General features: G+C 38.8%; 1 protein-coding gene across 3 annotated transcripts in view; it reads right to left on the bottom strand.

Moving 5' to 3' along the window:
- Window positions 1-27265, bottom strand: part of LOC138442283 (bifunctional heparan sulfate N-deacetylase/N-sulfotransferase 3) — a 164368-nt gene that overhangs the window by 81056 nt on the left and 56047 nt on the right. For all 3 annotated transcript variants that reach the window (XR_011446603.1, XR_011446604.1, XM_069593396.1), the window contains exon 3: window positions 16361-16515. Coding sequence is in view for 1 of the 3 variants with exons in the window: in XM_069593396.1 (XP_069449497.1) it covers window positions 16361-16515 (155 nt within the window). In the remaining 2 variants the exon portion in view is untranslated. The remainder of the gene's footprint in view (window positions 1-16360; window positions 16516-27265) is intronic.

The following is a 27265-nucleotide window of genomic DNA, read 5'->3' on the forward strand; positions in this document are numbered from 1 at the left end:
GTCTCTAGTATAAATCTTAAATCTATCCACTTTTCTCCAGTTCTAAAATCAGCAGCAGCATCACTCCCCTAATCCAATCTGCCATGTTATTCCATGGCCTCCTGACCATTCTACCCATTTCTGCTCTTGCATGCTTCGAATCCATCCTCTACATAGCAGCCAGAGTTAACACTTTAACACCCAAATATGACCCGGTGATCTTAGAATGGTCATGAGTCTTGCATGGTGTGACTTTCGCTTCTCTCTCTTGCCTCATTTTGTCCCACTCTCCACATTTTACTGTATTTTAATCACATTAATTTTTTCTTGAAAGTCACCAAGCAATTTCCAACTTCAGCATCCCTCCCATGTGATCCTGCCAGACTAGAATTTCCCTACTCCAGCTCTTCACTTAGATACATTTGATATCTCTCTTAGTTCCTTTATTTGTGATATCTTCAGAGAACCCTCCACTGACAAGTCCCAATCTAAACTAAGTCCACGTTAAGACTTCTCTTAGTAGTGCTCATTTTTTTCCCATGGTACACAGCACAGGTTGTAAGTGAATATTCTTTCATATAACTATTTCTCTGCTTTTAATAAGTACTTTATAATCTATCATTCATTTATTTGCTTTGGTCATGCGTGGTGATCACTGCTGTGCTCAGGCATTCTCTCTCTTGCAGAGCACGGACTCCAGGCACCAGGGCCTCAGCAGTTGCAGAACATGGGCCCTGTAGTTGTGGCCTGTGGGCTCAGTTGTTCCACAGTATGTAGGATCTTCCTGGACCAGGGATCAAACCCAGGCCCCCTGCATTGGCAGGCAGATTCTTAACCACTGGACCACAGGCAAGTCCCATGTAATTGTTTCTTAATGTCTCTCTTCCTCATTAAACCATAAGCTCCATGAATTCCTGGTTCTGTTTTACCCACTGCTATAAGCCCAGTGTCTTGCCAACAACAAGCACTCCAATAATATTAATGAACAAGTGTGTGAACTGATTCTGTCTACCTCCCTCCCATTCTAATTTTTACTCTCTCAATTATCTCAAACTGTCAGTTCTCTGCAGAATGGACATATGGTAACTCATAGAGAAATTTAACACCTATAAAATTAACACCCATAAAAGTAATACTTCAAAACACTTTTGAGACTACAGTTAAAGATTATTATTCAAGTAATAGACATTTATTATTATGAATTTATATTTAAACTACACTGTATAGAATTTAAAATTTCAAGATTTTCCCAAATTGCATGTTCGGATGTTTCCACATGCAAATATGAAGATAACACAATTTTATTAATCAAAAAGTGATGTGTTATTTCTCAGAAAAACTTTCTCAAAATCAAAAGACTAAAAGGAATAAATTGGTAGTCATGTATTTGAGAAACACAATAACTTCATTCCTGAAGAAATCGTTGTTTATTACTAGCCTTGATAATTGATGCTTTTGAACAGTGGTGTTGGACTCTTGAGAGTCCCTTGGACTGCAATGAGATCAAACCAGTCCATCCTAAAGGAGATCAGTCCTGAATACTCATTGGAAGGAGTAATGCTGAAGCTGAAATTCCAATACTTTGGCCACCTGATGCAAAGAGCCAGTTCATTAGAAAAGACCCTGATGCTGGGAAAGATTAAAGGTGGGAGGAGAAGGGGAGGACAGAGGACAAGATGGTTGGATGGCATCACTGACTCAATGGACATGAGTTTGAGCAAGCTCTAGGAGATGGTGAAGGACAGGGAGGCCTGGTGTGCTGTAGTCCACGGGGTCACAAAGAGTCAGACACAACTGAGCGGCTGAAGAACAACAACAAACCCTTGGTAATATTTCTTATTTGCTAGTAATCAAGAATGGTACTTTTTAAAAATTATAGTTGATTTACAATATGTTGTGCCAGTCTCTGCTGTACCAGCAGAGCGACTCAGTTTTATACATATATACATTCTTTTTTAAAATGTTCTTTCTTAAAATTTTCTTAAAATGTTCTTTTCTATTATGGTTTATCCCAGGAGATTGGATTTAGTTTCCTGTGCTATCCAGTACTCTTGCCTGGAAAATCCCATGGATGGAGGAGTCTGGTAGGCTGTAGTCCTTGGGGTTGGGAAGAGTCGGACACGACTGAGCGACTTCACTTTCACTTTTCACTTTCATGCATTGGAGAAGGAAATGGCAACCCACTCCAGTGTTCTTGCCTGGAGAATCCCAGGGATGGGGAAGCCTGGTGGGCTGCCGTCTATGGGGTCGCACAGAGTTGGACACGACTGACGTGACTTAGCAGCAGCAGCTATACAGTAGGACTTTGCTCTTTATCCATTCTAAACAATAGTTGGCATCTGCAAACCCCAAATTCTCAGTTCATTCTTCTTTCTCCCTCCTTGTCCCTTGGCAACCACAAATCTGATTTCTGTGTCTGTGAGACTGTTTTCTGTTTTGTAGATAGGTTCATTTTAAATTACATAGGAAAGGTGAAGTTGCTCAGTCGTGTCCAACTCTTTGCGACCCCGTGGACTGCAGCCTACCAGGCTCCTCTGTCCATGGGATTCTCCAGGCAAGAATACTGGAGTGGGTTGCCATTTCCTTCTCCAGGGGATCTTCCCGACCCAGGGATCGAACCCAGGTCTCCCGCATTGAAGGCAGACGCTTTAACCTCTGAGCCCCCATAAGTGATATCATATAGTATTTGTCTTTGTCTTTCTTTCTTACTTCACTTAGTATAATGATCTTGAGTTGCATCCATGCTGCTGCAAGTGGCATTATTATTTTTTTATGGCTGAGTAATATTCCATTGTATATATGTACCATATCTTTTTTATCCATTCATCTGTCAGTGGACATTTAGGTTGTTTTCATGACTTGGCTACTGTTAATAGTGCTGCTATGAACATAAGGGTACAAGTATGTTTTTAAATTATAGTTTTGTCCAGGTGTATACCCAAGAATGGTACTTTACCTTTAATATTTTCCTCTATTTCAATCTTTCTAAAGAGAACATTTTAAATTTCCACTAATGACCTAAAAATGTGTTGCCTATTTCCATATTTTTCAGACTGGCAAGTGCATGAACTAATGTAATAAAAAATGCACAATGACAGGAAACAAAACAAATACAAACATTCTACGTTCCACAGTTGGAAGAAAATCTAAAACTTCATTACAAGCTTCATTACAAAGTAATTTCAAAATGCTTCTAAATGCTTTTCTGAAGTTCATTTGGGTTAGAATGTCCCATTTCTTCAGTTCTTCATGCTTTGTCTAACTATCTTATAGTACTGAGAATTTACATTGACAGATAAAATGGGCTTCCAATAAAGTGTACCTATGTTTATATTTAGTAGTATATTTTGGAGTTGTTTCTAGAAGAAAATGGTTTGCTTCAGTTTTTAAACTGGCTTTTTAAAAAGCTGTGGCTGTATAAGCTATTATTTCACACAGAAAATAATGCATTTTTTCAGATAATAGGAGCTTGTTTGGGGAAGTGGAATTAAAACCTTTTCACTGAAAGACGTATGCATAAATAAAAGACACATATGCATGTATATACACATACACACACATTCCCTTGAATTTCAGAAGCATTTTAAAGCTTCTAAAGAGTGCTTTCCTAAGGTAACACTAATGACTGACACATGACTTTTTAGCTTGTGAGAACCTGTGGGGCCTCTGGCACTGAGAGTAGTCCTACAGCACTTGCTGTAACTCAGGGAGGGAAGTAAGAAATGGAATCGATGGTGGCCCAATATATGTAAAGTTACTATTTAAAGGAATCTTATTTCCTTCTTCATCTAGAACCAAACTAGGCAAGTCAGGATTTATCTTTAGGTTAGGGAATTAGATTTGGTACTGAGTGCTAAGAGTGTAAATATCAGAACACATTCCTGTGATTAAATGATGGTATTTCTGGCATGCTATGTAATGAAAAAGATCTTGAAAGAAATAACTCCTTTAGTAAAGGAAGATGAGTTTTCATTTTTTTCAATTGTGAGTTAAAAGGGTTGTGCAAGTAATCACTAAGATTCAGATTTAAAACTCTGTTTTTTTTTACATAATCCTTGTGGTGTTTAGAAATAGTCTTATATTTGGATGCTAAATATAAATGCACTATTTTAAATCCATGATCTAATCTTAAACTAACATGTATAATTTTCTTCTTACATATTTAAGGAAGTGATAACACCCTAAAATGTGATAGGCATATTTACATAAATCTGGTTCATATTTATAGATTTGGCTACTAGATTTCTTTCTAGTTTTTCCAGTGTGCTTTTTAATTCATAATATAAATTGTTTGCTGGCTGGTATGTGAAAAATCTTCAGTGATGATCATGGTGTTTTTTAGATTTGGTTTATGAGTTTAAAATTATCCTCTGTTGGCAGCTGTTGTATAATTAAAAAACTGGCTGGTCTTCATCATCCCTGGTTGCTGGGAGGTAAGCCCTAAATCCTTGGAATTTTCTAAGTGATAGGAATGTCCTTTATTCATAGTGGATCCCTGAGACCAAAGATTTGAATTTATGTTAACAAAATGACTCAGTTCAGTATTTAGCCAGGCATGAAAGACCAAACATCTGATTAGAGAGTTGGGGCATTGAGCCAGCTTCTATCAGCCTGACCTCTAGGCAGGGGAGGAGACTCTGATACTGAGTTCAACCATGTGGCCAGTCACTTAATCAATCATATCTATGAAATGAATAGATATGATTGTGTGTATGTTAGTCGCTCAGTTGTGTCTGACTTTTTGCGACCCCATGGACTGTAGCCCACCGGGCTTATCTGTCCATGGGCTTCTCCAGGCAAGAATACTGGAGTGGGTAGTCATTCCCTTCTCCACGGGATCTTCCCAACCCAGGGATCAAACCACTGGAAGCGGATCCTTTACCATCTAAGCCACCAAGGAAGCTCCTATAAAATGAAACTCCAACAAAGACATGGAACACCAAGGCTGAGAAAAACTTCCCCAGTTATTGATATTCCTATGGGTACAGAAACCCCAGGAAGGTGATGGTCTTTATCTCACAGTTTGGAGTTTGAAAAAACATGGCTACAGTAACAAAGGGCTTCCCAGGGGGTTCACTGGTATAGAATCCGCCTGTGATATAAGAGGCATGGGTTTGATCCCTGAGTTGGGAAGATCACCCTGGAGAAGGAAATGGTAACTCATTCCAGTATTTTTGCCTGGTAAACCCCATGGACAGAGGAGCCTGGTGGGCTACAGTCTGTGGGGTCATAAAAGAGTCAGACAGGACTGAGCAACGAAACAGCAACAGCAGTAACGAAAGGTACAAAAGTCTTTGGATAAAGGTGTTAATAATGAGATCTTGTTTTATAGTAATTCATAAAACAGGTATGACCTTATCACTCTGAGGTCACTCAGATCTGGAGAGCCTAGTGTTTCATTACTATACAGTGAGAAAAGAATCTTATTTTTCCCATGTTCAAAGAGAGCCATAGAGGGAGGGATGGATTGGAAGTGAGGCCCTGGCACCCGCAGACTGCTGTATGTAGCATGGATAGTAACAGGGTCTTATTAATGTAGCTCAGGGAACTATATTCAGTATACTGTGATAAACCAGAGTGGAAGAGAATATGAAAAAGAATATATACAAAGGCAATGGCAGCCCACTCCCGTGCTCTTGCCTGGAGAATCCCAGGGATGGGGGAGCCTGGTGGGCTGCCGTCTCTGGGGTCGCACAGAGTCGGACACGACTGAAGCGACTTAGCAGCAGCAGCAGCATAACTGAATCACTTTGGTATATAGCAGAAATGCACACAGCATTGTAAATCAACTATACTTCGGGAAAAGTTTTTTTTTAAGGTAAATAAAAGATAGTCAAACCCACAACATAAAATGATCAGTGTTTGCCAGGGAATATCAGGGATGGGGAATGACAGTGTCATGGGGGAAGCACAAATTTAGAAGTTCTGGGCTCAATCTGAGTGCTGCCCTTCATTAGGTATAGCACCCTGAGCAGGTTATACAGCTTCACCAAACCTCAGTTTCTTTATTTGCCAAGTAGGGGTAATAAATTATCTTACTGTATTGTAGAAAATAAAACAGACAAGCAACATTAGAGGTCAAGTGCCATTTGATTTCCTTTCATCTTAGTAACATTATTCTCTTTCTTATTGAAACAACAACAAATAAAACAAAGAAACAAAAGTAAACTAAGAATCCTTCCTCCAGTACTTTTAGTTTCCCCCCAAGACTGAGGATTCTTATTTGAGAGAAAACATCTCTTAAAAGAAGATATGGGGGCTGAAAATACACATTATCAATCTTATCTAAAAAAAATGTTTCATCAAACAGTATACATTTCTTCTGGAAAAAGTAATTGATATTGTATGTAAAGTAGGAGATTAAAATATCCTTGGTGAACCATAAATTTGATAAGGCCATAATAATGACATCAGCAAAAGCCCTTTCTTGACATCAAATATTCCTCTTCAAGTATCCTAAAAGAATAGCTGAATTATTTGAAGAACTTTAATGAAATTTAGTAAGCCTAATGCTTTAAGACATTCCAGAAACACATATAAAAATACCAAATCACTATCTTGTGTAACAGAAACTAACATGGTATCGTAGGTCAGTTATACACTACAGCCATGAAATGAAAAGACACTTGCTCCTCGGAAGAAAAGCTATGACCAACCTAGACAGCATATTAAAAAGCAGAGACATTACTTTACCAACAAAGGTCCGTCTATCAAAGCTATGGTTTTTCCAGTAGTCATGTGTGGATGTGAGAGTTGGACTATAAAGAAAGCTGAGCACTGAAGAATTGATGCTTTTGACCGTGGTGTTGGAGAAGACTCTTCAGAGTCCCTTGGACTGCAGGAAGATCCAACCAGTCCATCCTAAAGGAGATCAGTCCTGAATATTCATTGGAAGGACTGATGCTGAAGCTGAAACTCCAATACTCTGGCCACCTGATGCAAACAACCAACTCACTGGAAAAGACCCTGATGCTGGGAATGAGTGAAGGTGGGAGGAGAAGGGGACGACACAGGATGAGATGGTTGGATGGCATCACTGACTCAATGGACATGAGTTTGAGCAAGCTCCGGGAGTTGGTGATGGACAGGGAAGCCTGGTATGCTGCAATTCATGGGGTCGCAAAGAGTTGCACACGACTGAGGGACTGAACTGAACTGAATTGAACTATACTTCAAAAAACAAACAAACTCATAGAAAAAGAGATCAGATGTGGGGGGGTGGGGGAGTGAGAATTGGATGAAGTCAGTCAAAAGGTACAAACTTTCTAAATAAGTACCAGGGATATAATATACGACATGATAAACGCAAAAGTTATTAAGACAATAAATCCTAGGAATTCTGATCATAAGGAAATATTTTTTATATCAATATGTCTTTGATTTTATATCTATATGAGATGTGGGATGTTCCCTAAGCTTACTGTGGGAATCATTTCATGATGTATGTAAATCAAATCATGCTGCACTCCTTAAACTTATACAATATTGAATGTGTATCAATTATATCTGAATAAAACTGGAAGAAAAAAAAGAAATCACAGAAGCAAAAGTTAAGCTAATAATTTAGTACCAATAAAGAAAGAAGGTATACATACTTTGCTTCATTTTCATTTGTAACCTCAAAAAAAGAATTAGTTTGGGGAGAGTGACTGATTTTCTTCTAGTCCCCCCTAATAATTATGTAATTTATTTCAAGTAAGTTTCCATTTAACAGAGCATGCTGTATTCCTCTCTTAGAGTTCCCTTCAGAATTTCTGAAGTGTCATCATATCTTTGTTGAATGTCTCATAAATAAATATACCACTAAAGGGTGTACTTTTGTAAGAATACTCAACAGAATGATGTAAACACTTGTACTTTACACAGGCCAGGTAGATTTTTTTTTTTTTTGAATTGCCAAGATTTCAAGTAAACACATGAAGGGGTTTATAGAAATGTAAGAAAAAAAGAATCTATGAGGCTTTACTTTTTTATGCTGTAGCAAAATAACTGAAAATAAAATTATCTAGAGACACAGTGAAGGAATTGGAGGGTTTAGTTTAATCCAGCTTTCTCAGAGTTTGAAGTTATGAGTTTACTATGGACCTTCAGGGTCCTTGAGAAGTAATAACACTATAAACAATTCAGAGGCAGGCTTAAACTCCCAAAGTATTTGCAAACACATTTAATCTTTTTGAAAATATATAAAGTTGAATAGACTAGGAATCTTTAAGACTTCATGGTATTAACTTTAACTGAAGTAGTAATACTGACAGAGTAGAAAAGTTGATACTGATCTTTGTTATAACTACCGCATACTGTCTGTTATTTATAATAAACATCAGGACAATTAATACTTGTGTGATGGCTGCACAAACAGAAGAAATTGCATAAATCATATAAACAGCAATTAAAAGAAAAACATTGTAAAAATCCAGATTCTAATATTCTGAATTGGTTTAAATTAAATATAACTCTTCAGAGAAATAGTAACATTCCAGTCATGAGGTTTTTGTAATAGCAATCAATAACAGTATCAATGGCACGGGCAACGTTCAGTTACACAAACCATGCTGGTTATGTGGGCTCTGGATCTTGACTGGCCTGAGATCAAACCCTTTCCCCAATTTTCACTGGCTGTGTGATTTTAAGAAAATTACATACACTCTCTGAAGCTCACTTTTTGCATTTTAAATACGGGAATAACTAGGTTCACAGGTGTCTGGATGAATTGAGGATGCATGGAGTACACCAAGTTCAATGTCTGGTCGCTATCTGGAGCTCGAAATGTTCTCTTCTTACATTTCCTCTGGAGAGCCAAGAACCTTTCTCACTGAAATGCAAGGTTCTGTTTCACGCAGGGAAAACAGAATAATAGAATTTCAAGTTGCACAGCTTTCCCTCTCTGAGCATAAATTAAAGGAAAAGAATGGAGTTGGGGAGACTAGTTTGGATGCTGCTGCAGTGATCCAGGTATGGGATAAAAACATTTGGAAGTGGTGTGGTGAAGGGAAGTTTGAGATGGAGCAGGAATAGTACAAAAGAAAACTCACAGAAACTACTGAATAACTGGGAACTCGAAGGGGGAGGTACAAAAAAGGTGAAAATAGACACAAAGTTAGCAGTTGTATAGATTTTACTTTCATTGATGGATTGATCTTATTCAGGGTTAACACTCAAAATTTTTACGAGTCAACATGCCATCCACGATTGGTCAGACCTGGTGCCAGCTGTAGAGCTGAAGCTGGATGTTGGTGACTATGAGCCAGGCCCTTTGAGTTGCTGAGTAGTTGGGAGGCTTGGAACATGTATGGGGAAGGTCTAAGGTAGTACTGGGGGTATTGACATTTTCAATACTGTAATAATTGGCATGGCCATACCAGTACTTTTATGTGAATATTAACCCTGATAATATATCCCTTGCTCTCCCCTTCTTTGTCTTGCCCTCTCCAAGTTCTTCCAGCCATTCTTTTCATGAAATAAATTATATATTTCACCATCTTGGTCATCTTGTATTGAATAATGGCTATTGGCTTTCTTAAACTCTGCTGGTTCCATTGGTCCAGAAGCAATCTACCAGCTCAGAGCTGACTTTGTGAATTCTGATTTAAACTCTGTTTCTACTAGGATAATTAGAATTACACTTTGTTTTCAATATCATTAAAATGACAACCTAATGTCCTTTTTTAGAAAGTGCTTCACTGAAGTGAAAATGATAAAATTCATTCATTCTCTAGCTGGCAAGCAAACTAATTAAAAGATTGTTATATATTCCTTAAGCCAGCAAGTCTTTCAATATATTTTAAATTACATTTTGATACTGTAATCTTTATTTCCATTTTAGAAAAGTTAATGTGCTCACTAGCCTAAGAAGTTGCATAATGGACACTAGATATTTCAGATAATGTAAATTATTAGCAGGTTCTGCTGAACTTGGAAAATAGGGGGGGAAAGGACACTATGTGAAAGAATAATGATAATGCAATCAAAATGTACAATCCTGGATAAGATTTTGTTTTCAGGATCTGGAACATTGTTTTACAACTACCAATTTTAAAAGTATTGTCTATAACAGTGCTAGGTATCACTGATATTGGTAACAAGTTCTATGATAAAAATTTCTACTGATTATTTTATCTCTAAAAGTTAAACTACCATAATTCACTAAAATTTAAATCCAAGTTTCCAGTTGAGAGTACATACACTGATGATTCTTTTGATGTTTAAATGCAGTAAGTTATTTTATTTTTCTAATGGAATTTTATCCAATTTAAAAACCTGTATAAGATATTTCTACTGTGTTGTAGGTCAGTAATTAATGTTACAATTAATCTTTGCCTCAGAAATGGTACCTTTCAGAAAAATCCCCTGTTGAAATTTCATCTTAGTACCTGAGTTATCCCATATTTGATAACTAAAAATATTTTCTAATCAATGTCTAAAGCTGTATTTCCTGATGGCTGCAATCATCAAATGCAAGTTTGCTTAGAGGATTTGGTTGACCTTCCATAGTGAGCAATTAGACAGAGCTTTCAAAGCTAAATTAAAATGGACATCAAATTCCCTTGTGAGACAGAAGTGTCTATATTGTGCTGAAGGATTAATAGATAAGATGTGTTTGCTAAAACTCAATGAAAATCGCAAGTGTTTGGCTGTAGATGGAGACAGAGAGGATCCAATCAAAGAGTCTTACATCATAGTCTCAGATTCGCTTAGTTGGAAAATAATTTAAATGTCCTCTAGCTAACTCCTGTGCATGTTAAATTTTACCCATGGTGTCTAGTCTTGTTTGAACGCCCAGTGGCTTCCTTGTGTGTGCTTTCAGTTCCTTCACTGCGAAACACTCATGCTCCTCTTTAAATTTAGAGCTTCCAAGCTGGTGGACAAAAGCAGAGTGTGACCCAATTTCCAAATGCAATATTAGCACAATACCGCTTGTTCCATCTAGTGAGTGGAGAATTGAGGCAGAATTTCCTCCAGAACAGTTTCTTTGAATTAAAGTCGACTCTGTATCTAGCAGCAGTGGAGACATAGACATAGAGAGCGGACTTATGGACATGGCCAGAAGCAGAGGAAGTAGAGGGCGGGATGTATGGAGAGAGTAACATGGAAACATATATTACCATGTGTAAAATAGACAGCTGATAGGAATTTGCTATAGGACTCAGGGAACTCAAACTGGGGCTTGGTATCAACCTAGAGGGGTGGGATGGGGAGGAAGGTGGAAGAGATGTTGAAGTGGGAAGGGACATGGGTAAACTTATGGCTGATTCATGTTGATGTTTGGTAGAAACCAACATAATACTGTAAAGCAATCATCCTTCAATTAAAAATAAATAAATAAAAAGTGCCACTGAACTAAATAAAAGATAAAGTAGACTCTGTATGGGACTGTAAAGTAGACATGATGGGGCTTCCAAGGTCGTGCAGTTGGTAAACAATCAGCCTGCCAGTACAGGAGAGGAAAGGGATGTAGGTTTGATCCCTGGGTTGGGAAGATCCCTTGGAATAGGGAATGGCAACCCACTCCAGTATTCTTGCCTGGAAAATTCCATGGACATAGGAACCTGGTGGGCTACAGTCCATGGTGTCGCAAAGAGTTGGACATGACCAAGCACACACACCCAAGCTGTGTCTATACGTGATAAAGGCCGTTCAGTCATGTAGGAAGTTCCCCTGACTCAGCTGTTTGTCTTCCTTCCCACCATGTTATAAACTCTGCCTATCTCAAGGAGCATTTGGGAACCTAAGGGAAATGTTGCCCTATGAATTTCACCTCTAGTTCTCAATTTCCCTAATGTTAGCAGAAGTCCCAGATACCCCCTTGGGTTACCAGGCAAAAGAGAAATCTAGAATTACACCTGTGAATTGGTTTAGGAGGCTAGTGAGGAAGCTTGGAATCACAATTTATGCAGTTTAAAAATAAAAGAGGATTTCTGGTTTTCAGTCGGCCCTTTTTAAATTCTACCACTAGGGAGCTTTATCACCATGAGTGGGTCACTGTCATTTCTCTGACTTTTCAGTTTTCTTCTTCATGGTGTGAGAATAAGTATGCCTACAGTTCAGAGCTTCTGTAAGAATTTAAGGAAATAATATAGAATATATATAAAAAATAAAACCCTTGAACTTTTCTTATTGCATCTTTAAATTTAACAGCAAAGCCTTTGTGACTAATGCCTTAGTGGGCATTAGACAACACATACTAGAAAATGTAGAATTTACATGAACCAATGTCTTCCCAGTATAAAATAAGCTTCTAAACTTGAGGATCTTTGTCCCTCTTACCTGTCAATCTAAACACAGAAACCTAGGCAAAAACTGAAGATGGCAGTTTTATGATACTGAATATAATGATAATAGAAACAACAGCAGTTCTCCACTGTGTGTTATATACTAATCACTAAAAGCTTCTGTTCTCTTTCATGTTGTATTACCCAGGAGGGACTGATCCTGGATCCAGTCTCTTTTTATGTCTGTCTTCTCCTGACAAAAAAGCCAATTGGTTCTGTGTTTCATTAAACTTTTATGAACGTTCTCTGCTGCCTCAAGACCATATTTTGGGTTGTCAATCTGAAACCAGGAATGGCATTTTTAAGAATTGTCCTCTGTTTAACATGTGAGGTTAAGAATGACCAAATTTCAAATTTGAATTATTCTTTCAATTCATGATCATTTCAAGTTGAGAATTCCAAAAAGTATGTATAACTCCTGTACATGTCTGTTCTTACTATATGTACTTTCAAGTATGTACATTTAAGTATAACCATAATATTAGCATGTATATTCTTTGCAGCCAAAGATGGAGAAGCTCTATACAGTCAGCAAAAACAAGACCGGCAGCTGACTGTGGTTCAGATCATGAACTCCTTATTGCCAAATTCAAACTTAAATTGAAGAAAGTGGGGAAAACCGCTAAACCATTCAGGTATGACCTAAATTAAATCCCTTACGGTTATACAGTGGAAGTGACAAATAGATTCAAGGGATAGATTCTGATAGACAGAGTGCCTGAAAACTATGGATGGAGGTTTGCGATACTGTACAGGAGATAGGGATCAAGACCAGCCCCAAGAAAAAGAAAAACAAAAAGGCAAAATGGTTGTCTGAAGAGGCCTTACAAATAGCTGTGAAAAGAAAAGCAAAGGAGAAAAGGAAAGATATACCCATTTGAATGCAGAGTTCCAAAGAATAGCAAGGAGAGATAAGAAAGCCTTTCTCAGCAAACAATGCAAAGAAATATAGGAAAACAATAGAATGGGAAGGACTAGAGATCTCTTCAAGAAAATTAAGAGATACCAAGGGAACATTTCATGCAAAGATGGGCTCAATAAAGGAGAGAAATGGTATGGACCTAACAGAAGCAGAAGATATTAAGAGGTGACAAGAATACAGAACAACTATACAAAAAAGATCTTCATGACCCAGATAATCACGATGGTGTGATCACTCACCTAGAACCAGACATCCTGGAATGTGAAGTCAGGTGGGCCTTAGGAAGCATCACTATGAACAAAGCTAGTGGAGGTGATGGAATTCCAGTTGAGTTATTTCAGATCCTAAAGATGATGCTGTGAAGGTGCTGCACTCAAAATGCTAGCAAATTTGGAATGCTCAGCAGTGGCCACAGGACTGGAAAAGGTCAGAATTCATTCTGAACCCAAAGAAAGAAAATGCCAAAGAATGCTCAAACTACTGCTCAATTGCATTCATCTCACACAATAGTAAACTAATGTTCAAAATTCTCCAAGCCAGGCTTCAACAATGCATGAACTGTGAACATTCAGATGTTCAAGCTGGATTTAGAAAAAGCAGAGGAACCAGAGATCAAATTACCAACATCTGTCAGACTGTGGGAAAGAGCAAGAGAATTCCATAAAAACATCTATTTCTGCTTTATTGACTATGCCAAAGCCTTGGACTGTGTGGATCACAATGAACTGTGGAAAATTCTGAAAGAGATGGGAATACCTGACCACCTGACCTGCCTCCTTAGAAATCTGTATGCAGGTCAAAAAGCAATAGAACAGACAGGTTCCAAATAGGGAAAGGAGTACGTCAAGGCTGTATATTGTCACCCTGCTTATTAAACTTATATGCAGAGTACATCATGAGAAATGCTGGGCTGGATGAAGCACAAGCTGGAATCTAGATTGCCGGGAGAAATATCAATAACCTCAGATATGCAGATGACACAACCCTTATGGCAGAAAGTGAAGAGGAACTATAGAGCCTCTTGATGAAAGTGAAAGAGGAAAGTGAAAAAGTTGGCTTAAAGCTCAACATTCAGAAAACAAAGATCATGGCATCTGGTCCCATCACTTCATGGCAAATAGATGGGGAAACAGTGGAAACAGTGACAAACTTTATTTTGGGGGGCTCCCAAATCACTGCAGATGGTGACTGCAGCTATGGAATTAAAAGACGATTGCTCCTTGGAAGAAAAGCTATGACCAACCTAGATAGCATATTAAAAAGCAGAGATATTATTTTGCTAACAAAGGTCCATCTAGTCAAACTATGGTTTTTCCAGTAGTCATGTATGGATGTGAGAGTCGGACTGTAAAGAAAGCTGAGCACTGAAGAATTGATGCTTTTGAACTGTGGTGTTGGAGAAGACTCTTGAGAGTCCCTTGGACTGCAAGGAGATCCCACCAGTCTATCCTAAAGGAAATCAGTTGTGAATATTCATTACAAGCACTGATGCTGAAGCTGAAACTCCAATACTTTGGCCACCTGATACGAAGAACTGACTCATTGGAGAAAACCCTGATGCTGGGAAAGATTGAAGGTGGGAGAAGAAGGAGACAACAGAGGATGAGATGGTTGGATGGCATCACTGACGTGATGGACATGAGTTTGAGCAGGCTCCAGGAATTGGTGATGGACAGGGAAGCCTGGCATGCTGCAGTCCATGGGGCCGCAGAGTAGGACATGACTGAGCAACTGAACTGAACCTAGAAATATGATCTGATGGGTTTAGATTTATTAACAACATAATCTATGAACAGTGTAATATAAATTTTGGGGCTTGCAAATAAGAAAAGTGCTGTAATAAGTAAAGATATGTTACACTTCACTTGCTTTTCGAGAGGTAATTTCTGCCGCTTTAGTTGTTCATACTACAAATATTCACTGAGTATGTTGATGAACTGGGAACTGTGATAGACAGAACACAGTCCTTGCCCCAGTGTACTCTCTGCCCAGGAAGGAGAATGTTGGTTCAGTAAGGAGTTACTTGACTGGACCCCCTCCACATGTTTGTGTGCCCATCAGAATAATACAAAGATAAACAGCGTCCCACCCCAAACATGCTGCGTTGGTTTGTTAACCTCTCTATACCATCTCTACTCATCACAAGCACATTTTCCCATGTACTGCACTTATTAGAACTTTAACTGTAAATTTTCCTGTCCAGGATCAGAATCCTCTTGGTTATAAAACAGTGTATCTTGCTCAGTCAAATGAATCTTCCTTCCCTGTGTTATATGTATTTGATGTCTTTGAAATGGTTTTCTTCCCATTCCTCTTGCCTTTCCAGATTGCGATTTCATTACCGCCTGCCAGCGAACACCTCCTACCTGTGTCTCCCTCATTTAACTCCAAATTCTCCCTGACACTTAAATCTTATTCTTATTTCAGAATGTACCTAAAATCCTATTTACACAACATTTCCCTGGGTACTCGCAATGACACTTACTTCTCTGAATGGTGGATTTTATGTCTATACAGTTTGGCACTAGGTCCAGGAATATCTCATTTTACTGAAGACTATTTTTTTAAAACTGAACTATAGTTGATTTACAGTGTCGTGCTAGCTTCTGTTACAGTAAAACAATTCAATTATATATCTATATGTATGTGTGTGTATATATATTCATTTTGTATTCTTTTCTATTATGGTTTATTACAGGATATCAAATATAGTTTCCTGTGCTATACAGTAAGACCTCATTGTTTATCTGTTTTATATGTAGTAGTTTGTATCTGCTAACCCCCAATTCCTTTTTTGTCCCTCCGCCATCTCCTTTGGTAACTACGTTTGTTTTCTAAGTGGAGATTTGTTTTATGTGTGTATTTTGTCTTCTCAGTGCAGCTGAAAGCTCTTTCTGGATGGGAACCATATTTTATGAGCTCTGACCGTAATGTCATGTAGCTGAGTCCGGTGAGTGTCCTGAAAATTTCCTTTTAAATTAGACCCCTCAAAACATTAAGCATAGTGATGAGCATCCAATACAAATTCAAAAGTCACATACTGAAAGGCTACAATACCAAGTGTTTCCGACTATCACACAGAAATGCCTGCTTAAAAAGTGCCAGTGTGCCCCAAACCTCAGATGTTCTCAATATAAAAAGCCAGTCATTTTAGTAGTCTGTGCACTTTAGTTCAAAGTGAGTTACTTACTAAGGCAAACTTTTTGTTGAGAATCATCTGTTCCACCAAAGATGACTCATTATGGAAGAGGTGGGGCTGCATATGGCTCCACATATGTGGAAACCACCAGAACTCATCAACAGACCCCAAAAGATGGTCATCCCCTTCATCTTCCTCTTCAGTTCCTAGGGCGTAGGGAAGAGGGAAAAGATTATTCAGTTAATTTCAGCTACACTGATTGCCTGTTCATCCGTATGAATATCTGTCCATCTGTCCATCCAATTATGTAATCTTATATATGCATTTAGAAGATACCATTTATACTATCTTACATACATGTAAAACTTTGAACATGAAGTAACAAAGGAAAATCTGTTACTTGGGGAACAACCAGAGACTGAGATACAACTATTTTTTAATGTTTTAAAACATGAGACATGCATATAAAATCGGTGTAAGAAGGAAATACACAATCATTCCAAAGGACTTTGGAATTTTTAACTTTTAGGATCTTTGTATAATTTAAGTTTGGAGAGAAATGGAGGATAAGCGGGGAATGCAGTTCAGGGAATATGAGTGGGAAATGTGTTGTGGAGCTCTAATAGTATTTAGATCACTCTGACATGGGTTGTAACACAACATTACCAACAAAATAATTCCATAATTTATCTGGGTTACTCCTTACATTTGTGAATAAGTTCAGTTCAGTTCAGTCGCTCAGTCGTACCCAACACTTTGTGACCCCGTGTACTGCAGCATGCCAGGCCTCCCTGTGTGCATCACCAACTCCTGGAGTTTACCCATGTTCTTTGAGTCAGTGTTGCCAGCCAGCCATCTCATCCTCTGTCATCCCCTTCTCCTCCTGCCTTCAATCTTTCCCAACATCATGGTCTTTTCAAAAGAGTCAGCTCTTCGCATCAGGTGGCCAAAATATTGGAGTTTCAGCTTCAACATCAGTCCTTCCAATGACCACCCAGGACTGATCTCCTTTAGGATGGACTGGTTGGATCTCCTTGCAGTCCAAGGGACTCTCAAGAGTCTTCTCCAACACCACAGTTCAAAAGCATCAATTCTTCGGTGCTCAGCTTTCTTTACAGTACAACTCTCACATCCATACATGACCACTGGAAAAACCATAGCCTTGACCAGACGGACCTTTGTTGACAAAGAAATGTCTCTGCTTTTTAATATGCTGTCTAGGTTGGTCATAACTTTCCTTCCAAGGAGTAAGTGTCTTTTAATTTCATGGCTGCAATCACCATCTGCAGTGATTTGGGAGCCCCCCAAAATAAAGTCAGCCACTGTTTCCCCTGTTTCCCCATCTATTTGCCATGAAGTGATGGGACCAGATGCCATGATCTTAGTTTTCTGAATGTTGAGTTTTAAGCCAACTTTTTCACTCTCTTTCACTTTCATCAAGAGATTCTTTAGTTCTTCTTCCCTTTCTGCCATAAGGGTGGTGTCATCTGCATATCTGAGGTTATTGATATTTCTCCCGGCAATCTAGATTCCAGCTTGTGCTTCTTCCAGCTCAGCGTTTCTCATGATGTACTCTGCATATAAGTTAAATAAGCAGGGTGACAATATACAGCCTTGACGTACTCCTTTTCCTATTTAGAACCAGTCTGTTGTTCCGTGTCCAGTTCTGACCGTTGCTTCCTGACCTGTATATAGGTTTCTCAAGAGGCAAGTCAGGTGGTCTGGTATTCCCATCTCTTTCAGAATTTTCAACAGTTTATTGTCATCCACACAGTCAAAGGCTTTTGGTATAGTTAGCAAAGCAGAAATAGATGTTTTTCTGGGACTCTCTTGCTTTTTTGATGATCCGACAGATGTTGGCAATTTGATCTGTTTCCTCTGCCTTTTATACTAATGCATAAAAGGGAGAAAAAGGGAAATGTGGGAATTGTTATTGAAAAAACTAGAGAAAACTGAAGGAAAGAAAAAAAAGAAAGATGGTGATGGAAAGAAGATGAGAAATGAAGTCATCGTAAAACAACCCAAGAATCACTGTGCTCCTTGGTGGAACCCATGTTCGTCATGCTTGTCCTTTCTTTCAAGTTCTTGGAAGCAAACTTTCCATCAAAATACTTCTATTTCCTTGAGAGTCAGCTTTGTTGTTCTTCTGAATTTCATATTTGGGCTTATTTTACTTCCTTCATTTTCTCTGATCTGCAGTTTAGTTGAGTGTGGGAAATGATACAGTTCTCTAATTTATATGAAGGAGTAGGAGTCTCTTTTTATGCTTCTCCAGGCAGAGATTCTTTACTAAAGCATAAATGAGAGCAGTGTAAGGTGTCTGTCCTGACATCTCATAAGATGATATTAATCATCACGAAATTATACAGTCACACTTTAATTTCAGCAATGACACTCAATTCAATAAGGTCCTAGAATGGTAGATTCTTCAAATGATGTCCCTTCTACATGGAGAAAAACGTCCTCGTATTTTCAATAGCAGTTCTTATCTGACTGGTTCTTCTCTGGTGGCTCAGAGGTTAAAGCATGTGCCTCCAATGCGGGAGACCTGGGTTTGATCCCTGGGTTGGGGAGACCCTCTGGAGAAGGAAATGGCAACCCACTCCAGTATTCTTGCCTGGAGAATCAATCCCATGGACGGAGGAGCCTGGTAGGCTACAGTCCACGGGGTCACAAAGAGTCGGACACGACTGAGTGACTTCACTTTCTGATGGGTCTCTAGAGGCTAACGAGGGTGGACAGACTACTTCTCCTGCACAGCCAATCAAGCCTACTGCATGTTACCACCCTTCTATGATTTAATTTTCTGAAAGAATTAAGGTAGCGCCTACTGGCAGGGAAAGGATCAGTTCGATCTTATGATTTATTGGGCAATGAAAGAGACCAAAGGCAAAGATGTAGTACGAGGCTGCATGGTTGTTCTGATGTATGCAGGAGGAACAGGCTTAGGGATATAGAATGGGTGTAATAACATCATCTTTCAACAAGGACAGTCTTCAATTTCACTTTCACGTGCTGAAGTGCTCTGCTGATGTGAGGGAACTGTTGCTCTCTCTGTAAAGGGCATATGTAAATCGAATCTGTTTTAGTCCCCTTATTTTATTCTCTTTAGCATGCTACTCATGTTACTCTTGTTACTCATGTCAGTGGAGTTAAACAAGTACAGCCTTTGGAGTTAGAAGCTTTTTAGTTTATTTCTAGGTTCCAACACATTTGAGATGTGTGGCTGTGGGGAAGTCATATAACCCCTTTAATGTTGGTGTTCATGTAGGCAAAAATATGGACAGCAAAACCTATTTTATTCCTTTTGTCAGAAAGTGTCTGCATAGTCCAGGCACATACTGGATAATTTAAAATGCCCGTGCCCTTCCGTCCTGTATTTCTTGCTCCTGTTCTTACATCTTCTATGTGTCTCCTAGAGTTTTTTCTTTTTTTCTTTTCTTTATGGGGGGCGGAGGCTCACCAGAGTGTTATGTGACAGAGGGGACATTGTATTTAAGAATTTAAGAACTGATCAAGCCATTATATTAAGTAATTGCTTGATCAATGAGTCACCCACACCAGGCATTCTTGGGGCTTCTAAGCTCTGGGAAGCCTTCTAGAAAGGAATGAAAAAGAATAGGAAGATACAGTCAGGGGCATAGAAATCTGCCATGACCCCAGTCATGGCAGTCTTGTGTCCTGCTGCCTTTTAGGTAATAAATAAGGTGGCCCTGGTAAAGAGACATTTGTTAAGTGTGACTGGTGACGCTTAAATACGTTTTTGTTTTTGTTTTTTTCTGACGTAAGGATGATTCTTTTGGTTTCCCTGAAGTTAAACGTCTCTACTTATATGCTCTCCTCTTGCTTAGCATTTTGTATGTCCTCAGGACACCCGATTAGTTAAGGTTACAAGTCAATTACTTGTTGCAGTTTTACTTTAGCATACTGAAAACAAGTAGATTTCTTTTGGGGTTTCCTAGTAATCAGTTCATTGCTGATTTCCACCTCCTCTGGGAAAAGTGAGCTGAGATTTCCTGGTTTATGAATAAAGTCACCCCTCCAACTACTTTTAAGCTCTATTCTCTTGGTAGCTCAGAGGTTAAAGCATCTGCCTGCAATGCGGGAGACCTGGGTTCGATCCCTGAGTTGCTAAGATTCCCCTGGAGAAGGCAATGGCACCCCACTCCAGTATTCTTGCCTGGAGAATCCCATGGACAGAGGAGCCTGGTGGGCTACAGTCCACGGGGTCACAAAGAGTTGGACACGACTGAGCGACTTCACTTCACTTCTGTCTCCTATAGTTCCTACCTTTCCCTCTCTTTTTCCTTCTCTCCTCTTTATTCATTTTTCTAGTTGGCCTTTACTCAAAGTTTACATATGAGGACAGTTCAACAGATTTCAGAATTCTTTAAAAGACTGCTCAGTTATTTGTTGTCCTTTTCTGAACGTCATAGAGGGCCCCTCTGATAGGCTTATGTAAATTCATAGCAGTCATAACTGTAGGCCCTTCCTTTTTTCTTTACAGCTCTTCCTTATCTGATTTCTTTTAATTCTACTTTGGGGATGTTTTAGATCAGAATTAATTATATTGAGAATAAGTATCTGTTGCCTAATACTTCAAACGTCATGATATAAAACAGTTGAAACATATTCATGGTTTGATTATCCTGGCTTCTTGTCACTCCTGTATTTCTCCACTTTACCAACTTTTGTCAGAACTGGAGAGAGAAGAACTCAAGTCAAATTCCTCAATTTGAAGTGTCATTTCTTAGGTTGTTATAAAACTACACTGAAATCTTACAATTAATGTAAATTATTATTTTATTATATATCTATTTAAGTAATGTGTCTCTTCCATATTTTTTCTGTAGTATTTCCTACTCTGATACTATATTAAAAACTATCATTGATTGAGACTATCTTAACTGTTTTTCAAGTATTGTCTCATTTAATTCTCACTAGAACTCTGTGCTCAAAGCCACTAACTCCATTTTACCGATAAGGAAATTGATATTTGGAGATGTGATGTAACTTGCCACAAGTCAATGGAAATATGGGATAGAACCTGAATTCAGAATCTTAATTCTAACCCAAATTACACAACTCCAAATTCAGGGCCCTTAACAACATTCATGGACCAAATGTGGAGTTTAGAGATAAGATGTACATTTACTAATTTATATAACTTTTCTCTTCACATAGTTAAGTAATTCTCTGATATAATTAAAATTTACAAACACTATTGGTTCTCATCTGTAACACTATTTCAGATGGTGACTGCAGCCATGAAATTAAAAGGCACTTGCTCCTTGGAAGAAAAGTTATGACCAACCTAGATAGCTTATTCGGAGAAGGCAATGGCACCCCACTCCAGTACTCCTGCCTGGAAAATCCCATGGATGGAGGAGCCTGGTAGACTGCAGTCCATGGGGTCACTGAGAGTTGGACACGACTGAGCGACTTCACTTTCTCTTTTCACTTTCATGCATTGGAGAAGGAAATGGCAACCCACTCCAGTGATCTTGCCTGGAGAATCCCAGGGATGGGGGAACCTGGTGGGCTGCCGTCTATGGGGTCACACAGAGTCGGACACGACTGAAGTGACTTAGCAGCAGCAGCAGCAGATAGCTTATTAAAAAGCAGAGACATTACTTTGCCAACAAAGGTCCATCTAGTCAAAGCTATGGTTTTTCCAGTAGTCATATATGGATGAGAGAGTTGGACTATAAAGAAAGCTGAGTGCTGAAGAATTGATGCTTTTGAACTGTGGTTTTGGAGAAGACTCTTGAGAGTCCCTCAGACTGCAAGGAGATCCAACCAGTCCATCCTAAAGGAGATCAGTCCTGAATATACACTGGAAGGACTGATGCTGAAGCTGAAACTGCAGTACTTTGGCTACCTGATTTGAAGAACTGACTCGTCTGAAAAGACCCTGATGGTGGGAAAGACTGAAGGTGGGAGGAGAAGGGGATGACAGAGGATAAGATGGTTGGATGGTATCACTGACTCAATGGACATGAATTTGAGTAAACTCTGGGAGTTGGTGATGGACAGGGAGGCCTGGTGTGCTGCAGTCCATGGGGTTGAAAAGAGTTGGGCACGACTGAGCGACTAAACTGAACTGATTGGTTCTTGGTGATCTGGAAAAATATACAAACCTAAAGAACCTATAGATAAGGGGAAGGCACCTTTTGCCATTCAGCTTCCTTAATCAAGGATTGCCAATTAAATGATAAAAATCCATTTTTTCCTAATACATAAGACTTGGGCTCTGACTAAAAGTTAAGAGTATTTTTTTTTTTTTTACACGTAACTAGCTATATAACCTTGGGCCCCACTAAGTTTCTATGTTATCATCTAGAAAACAAGATAATACATTCTTTAACTCCTAGAATTCAATGAAAAGTTACATGAAAAGTGCTTACTTAAGTACCTAGAATATGGTGTTGCTCGCTAAAAGGGAACTATAATTTTTATTCTTTCATCTCTTTATTTTTTACAAAATGCACAAGTCTTTCAAAAACAAAAGTAAACCAAATAAGATGAAACCCTTTCCTAAAGTAAAACTTACTAGTATGAGGGTGCTGTTTTTCTTCTTTCCTTCAAGACTGAATAAAATAGAATTTTTAACAGAAAAAGGAGTTACTCATTTAGAAAGGAAGACAATGTAATTCAATTAAACTTTACAATATCCAGTCTTCAAAGGATTCAGATGATTAACTTTTATATCTGTTCCCATTGAAAACTGATTTTACTGGTTTTAGACAACCTTAACTAAGTGTTGTGGGAGCTTTCAGATCTTATACAAAACTCTGTTCTGCTTTCTCCTTAGCTTCCTCCTGTGTTCTATCTACTCTCCTTGGCTTAGAGAGAGGACACACGTACTGTGAGCTGTTTGGGAGAACCCAAGTAAGGAAAGAGGCGAGTCTCTCAGAAACAGAAATGAAGGAGAGCAACTGGCTAGAGTCGGTCTTTAATATCAGCATTGGACAAAAAAAATTTAGTTGCCAGGGATGTTTTCTTGTATTTCTATTATGTTTGGGAAGGAAGTTTTTAGTTATTCTCAATGTTTAGAGTGATTTTCTTTCACAACACAACATGGTCAAATTTTATTCTCTGACCTTGTTCCTTATAAATACTAATGATGAAAAGAAAGTAATTTTATTTTCACCCAATCCTTTATTCATTTTTTTTTCAATAGGCACTGTTCTACTTGCTGGTATTACAGCAATAAAGTGTTTGTAGAGTGATCATTTTAGTGAGGAATGACAACAGATAATTTATAAATAAAGTACATTCAACATCCATAGATTTAGCAATCTAGGAACAGAAGGGATCTTCCTTAAGCTAATAAAGACTTTCTATGAAATTGTCTATTGAAAGAAATCCCCTCAAGAACAGGAACAAAACTACTTAAGGGTTTCCCCTGTGGTCAGGAACAGAACATGAGTGTTATTATTACCATGTTTGTTTAATATTTACTGGACATCCAAGCTAATGTAGTAGGTAAGGAAAAGAAAAAAATTTCATAAAGCTCAGAAAGGAAGAAATAAGATTTTTACTATCCAAAAATTGTATGATTGAATAGGTAGAAAATCCAAAAGAATCTTGAAAGTATAGAATTAATAAGTGAGTATAGCAAGCCTGCTGAATATTAATATCAGTACACAAAATCAATTTTATTTTTACATACTATTAACAGAGAAATGGGGAAAAAAACTTTTAAAAAGACACCATTAACTACTGCATCAAAAAACTCCATCAAGGAATAAATAGAAAAATAACAAAGTTTTGTCAAGTATAATTAACGAGGACCTAAATATGAGTTCTTCCCAGTAAGTAAAGAATTCACCTGCCAACGCAGGAGACGCAAGAGTCTCGGGTTTGATCCCTGGGTCAGAAAGATCCCTTGATGTAGGAACTGGTGACCCACTCCAGTATTCTTGCCTGGAAAATTCCATGGACAGAGGAGCCTGGCAGGCCACAGTCCTTGGGGTGGCAGAGAGTCAGACATGACTGAGCATACACTGGGCACAAATATGTTCAAGCATAGGAAGACTCAATGTTTAGTACAACAATTCTCCCCAAATTAATTAATAGATTTAATGTAATTTAAATAAAAATTCTATAGGGTGACGAAGCTGTATATTATCACCCTGCTTATTTAAGTTCTATGCAGAGTACTTCATGTGAAATGCTGGGCTGGATGAATCACAAGCTGGAATCAAGACTACCAGGAGAAATACTTCCACCTCAGATATGCAAATGATGCCTTTTGATGGCAGAAAGTGAAGAAGAACTAAAAATCCTCTTGATGAGGGTGAGAGAGGACAGTGAAAAACCTGGCCTGAAACTCAACATTAAAAAACTAATATCATGGCATCCGATTCCATCATTTCATCACAAACAGATGGGGAAAAAGCAGAAGCAGTGAGACTTTCCTTTCTTGGGTTCCAAAATTGCTATGGACAGTGACTGCAGCCATGAAATTAAAAGATGCTTGCTTCTTGGAAGGAAAGCAGAGAAACAGCGTAATAAAAAGCAGAGCCATCACTCGCCAACAAAGGTCTTTGTAGTCAAAGCTATGGTTTTCCCAGTAGTCATGTATGGATGTGAGACTTGGACCAGAAGAGGGCTGAGTGCCGAAGAACTGATGCTTTTGAATTGCAGTACTACAGAAGCCTCTTGAGAGTCCCTTGGACTGCAAGGAGATCAAACTGGTCAATACTAAAGGAAATCAACCTTGAATATTCGTTGGAAGAACTGTTGCTGAAGTGGAAGCTACAATACTTTGGCCACCTGATGTGAAGAGCTGACTCACTGGAAAAGACCCTGATGCTGGGAAAGATCGAAGGCAAAAGGACAACGGGACAACAGAGGATAAGATGATTCAGACAGTATCATTGACTCAGTTGACATGAATTTGAGCAATCTCTGGGAGAAGTCGAGGACAGAGGAACCAGGCATGCTACAATCCCTGGGGTTGCAAAGAGTAGGACAGGATTTAGTGACTGGACAGCAACAACAACAGCAACAATAACATGAAAATTCTAGTGAGGATCTTTGTGGATCTGGTAAGCTACTTTAAAATTTATATAAAAAGGCAAAGGCCCAGAAGTGCCAAGGCAATCTTGAAGACGATGAACAAACTTAGAGGATTTAAATAGCAGATATTAGTATCAGCTTTGATGATTTGGCCGCCTGATGCAAAGAACTGACTCACTGGAAAAGATCCTGACACTGGGAAAGATTGAAGGCAGGAGGAGGAGGGGACGACAGAAGATGAGATGTTTGGATGGCATCACCAATTCGATGGACATGAGTTTGAGCAAGCTCTCGGAGTTGGTGATGGACAGGGAAGCCTGGAGTGCTGCAGTCTATGGGGTCGTAAAGAGTCGGACATGACTGAGTGACTGAACTGAACCAGTTAGTATCAACTATAGAGTTATAGTAAATAAGATAGCATGATGACACAAGTAGAACCAATGGGCAGGAAAGTCCAGAAATAGAGTCTACACATCTATAGTCATCTAATTTATCACAATGATGACACCATGGTGCAGTGAAAAAAGGATGGTCTTTTCAATACTTGGTACCAATTAGACATCTTTATAAGAAAAGAAGGTTGCTTTCTAATTTTTTGTTGTGGAGTAGAGCCCTCATTCTGAAATCAGAACAAGTGTTTTCAAATTAATTAGAAAATCACACTAGCTCAAAAAGCAGGGATCTTGACCCTTATCTCACACATATACAAAAATCAATTCTAGATGGATCTCAGATGCATACATTTTAAGAATATAGGGACATATTTTCATGATCTTGTGACATGAAAAAATGTCTTTAAAAAGACACAAAAAGGAAAAAAAGATAAATTGGACTACATTTTGTTCATCAAAAAGTATCAGTAGGAATGTAAAAATTGAAAAAATCACATCAGGAGAAAATATTTGCAATACATATAACTGACAAAGAGGTCATTAAAAATATATAAAGAATTTCTACAGATCAATAAAAAAGCAGACAACCCAATAAGCACTAAGATATTTCAAAACAGAACAGATACAAATGGTCAATAAATACATGAAAGAAACTCAGTTTCACTACTTGTCAGTGAAATGTACATTCAAGCTGAGTGGCGGCTGTGTGGGTGCAAGAGGGCCAAGAGGAGCTACTCCACATTCAAGGTCAGGAGGGGAGGCTATGAGGAGATACCCCTTGTCCAAGATAAGGAGCAGCGGCTGTGCTTTGCTGCAGTAGCCATGAAGAGATACCCCACGTCCAAGGTAAGAGAAACCCGAGTAAGATGGTAGGTGTTGCAAGAAGGCATCAGAGGGCAGACACACTGAAACCATACTCAGAGAAAACTAGCCAATCTGATCACATGGATCACAGCCTTGTCTAACTCAATGAAACTAAGCCATGCCGTGTGGGGCCACCCAAGACGGGAGGGTCATGGTGGAGAGGTCTGACAGAATGTGGTGCACTGGAGAAGAGAATGGCAGACCACTTCAGTATTCTTGCCTTGAGAACCCCATGAACAGTATGAAAAGGCAAAATGATAGGATACTGAAAGAGGAACTCCCCAAGTCAGTAGGTGCCCAATATGCTATTGGAGATCAGTGGAGAAATAACTCCAGAAAGAATGAAGGGATGAAGCCAAAGCAAAAACAATACCCAGCTGTGGATGTGACTGGTGATAGAAACAAGGTCCGATGCTGTAAAGAGCAATATTGCATAGGAACCTGGAATGTCAGGTCCATGATTCCAGGCAAATTGGAAGTGGTCAAACGAGATGGCAAGAGTGAACGTCGACATTCTAGGAATCAGCGAACTAAAATGGACTGGAATGGGTGAATTTAACTCAGATCACCATTATATCTACTACTGTGGGCGGGAATCCCTTAGAAGAAATGGAGTAGCCATCACAGTCAACAAAAGAGTCCGAAATGCAGTACTTGGATGCAATCTCAAAAA

This window comes from Ovis canadensis, chromosome 6, assembly GCF_042477335.2.
Source record: "Ovis canadensis isolate MfBH-ARS-UI-01 breed Bighorn chromosome 6, ARS-UI_OviCan_v2, whole genome shotgun sequence".
Lineage (NCBI taxonomy): Eukaryota > Metazoa > Chordata > Mammalia > Artiodactyla > Bovidae > Ovis > Ovis canadensis.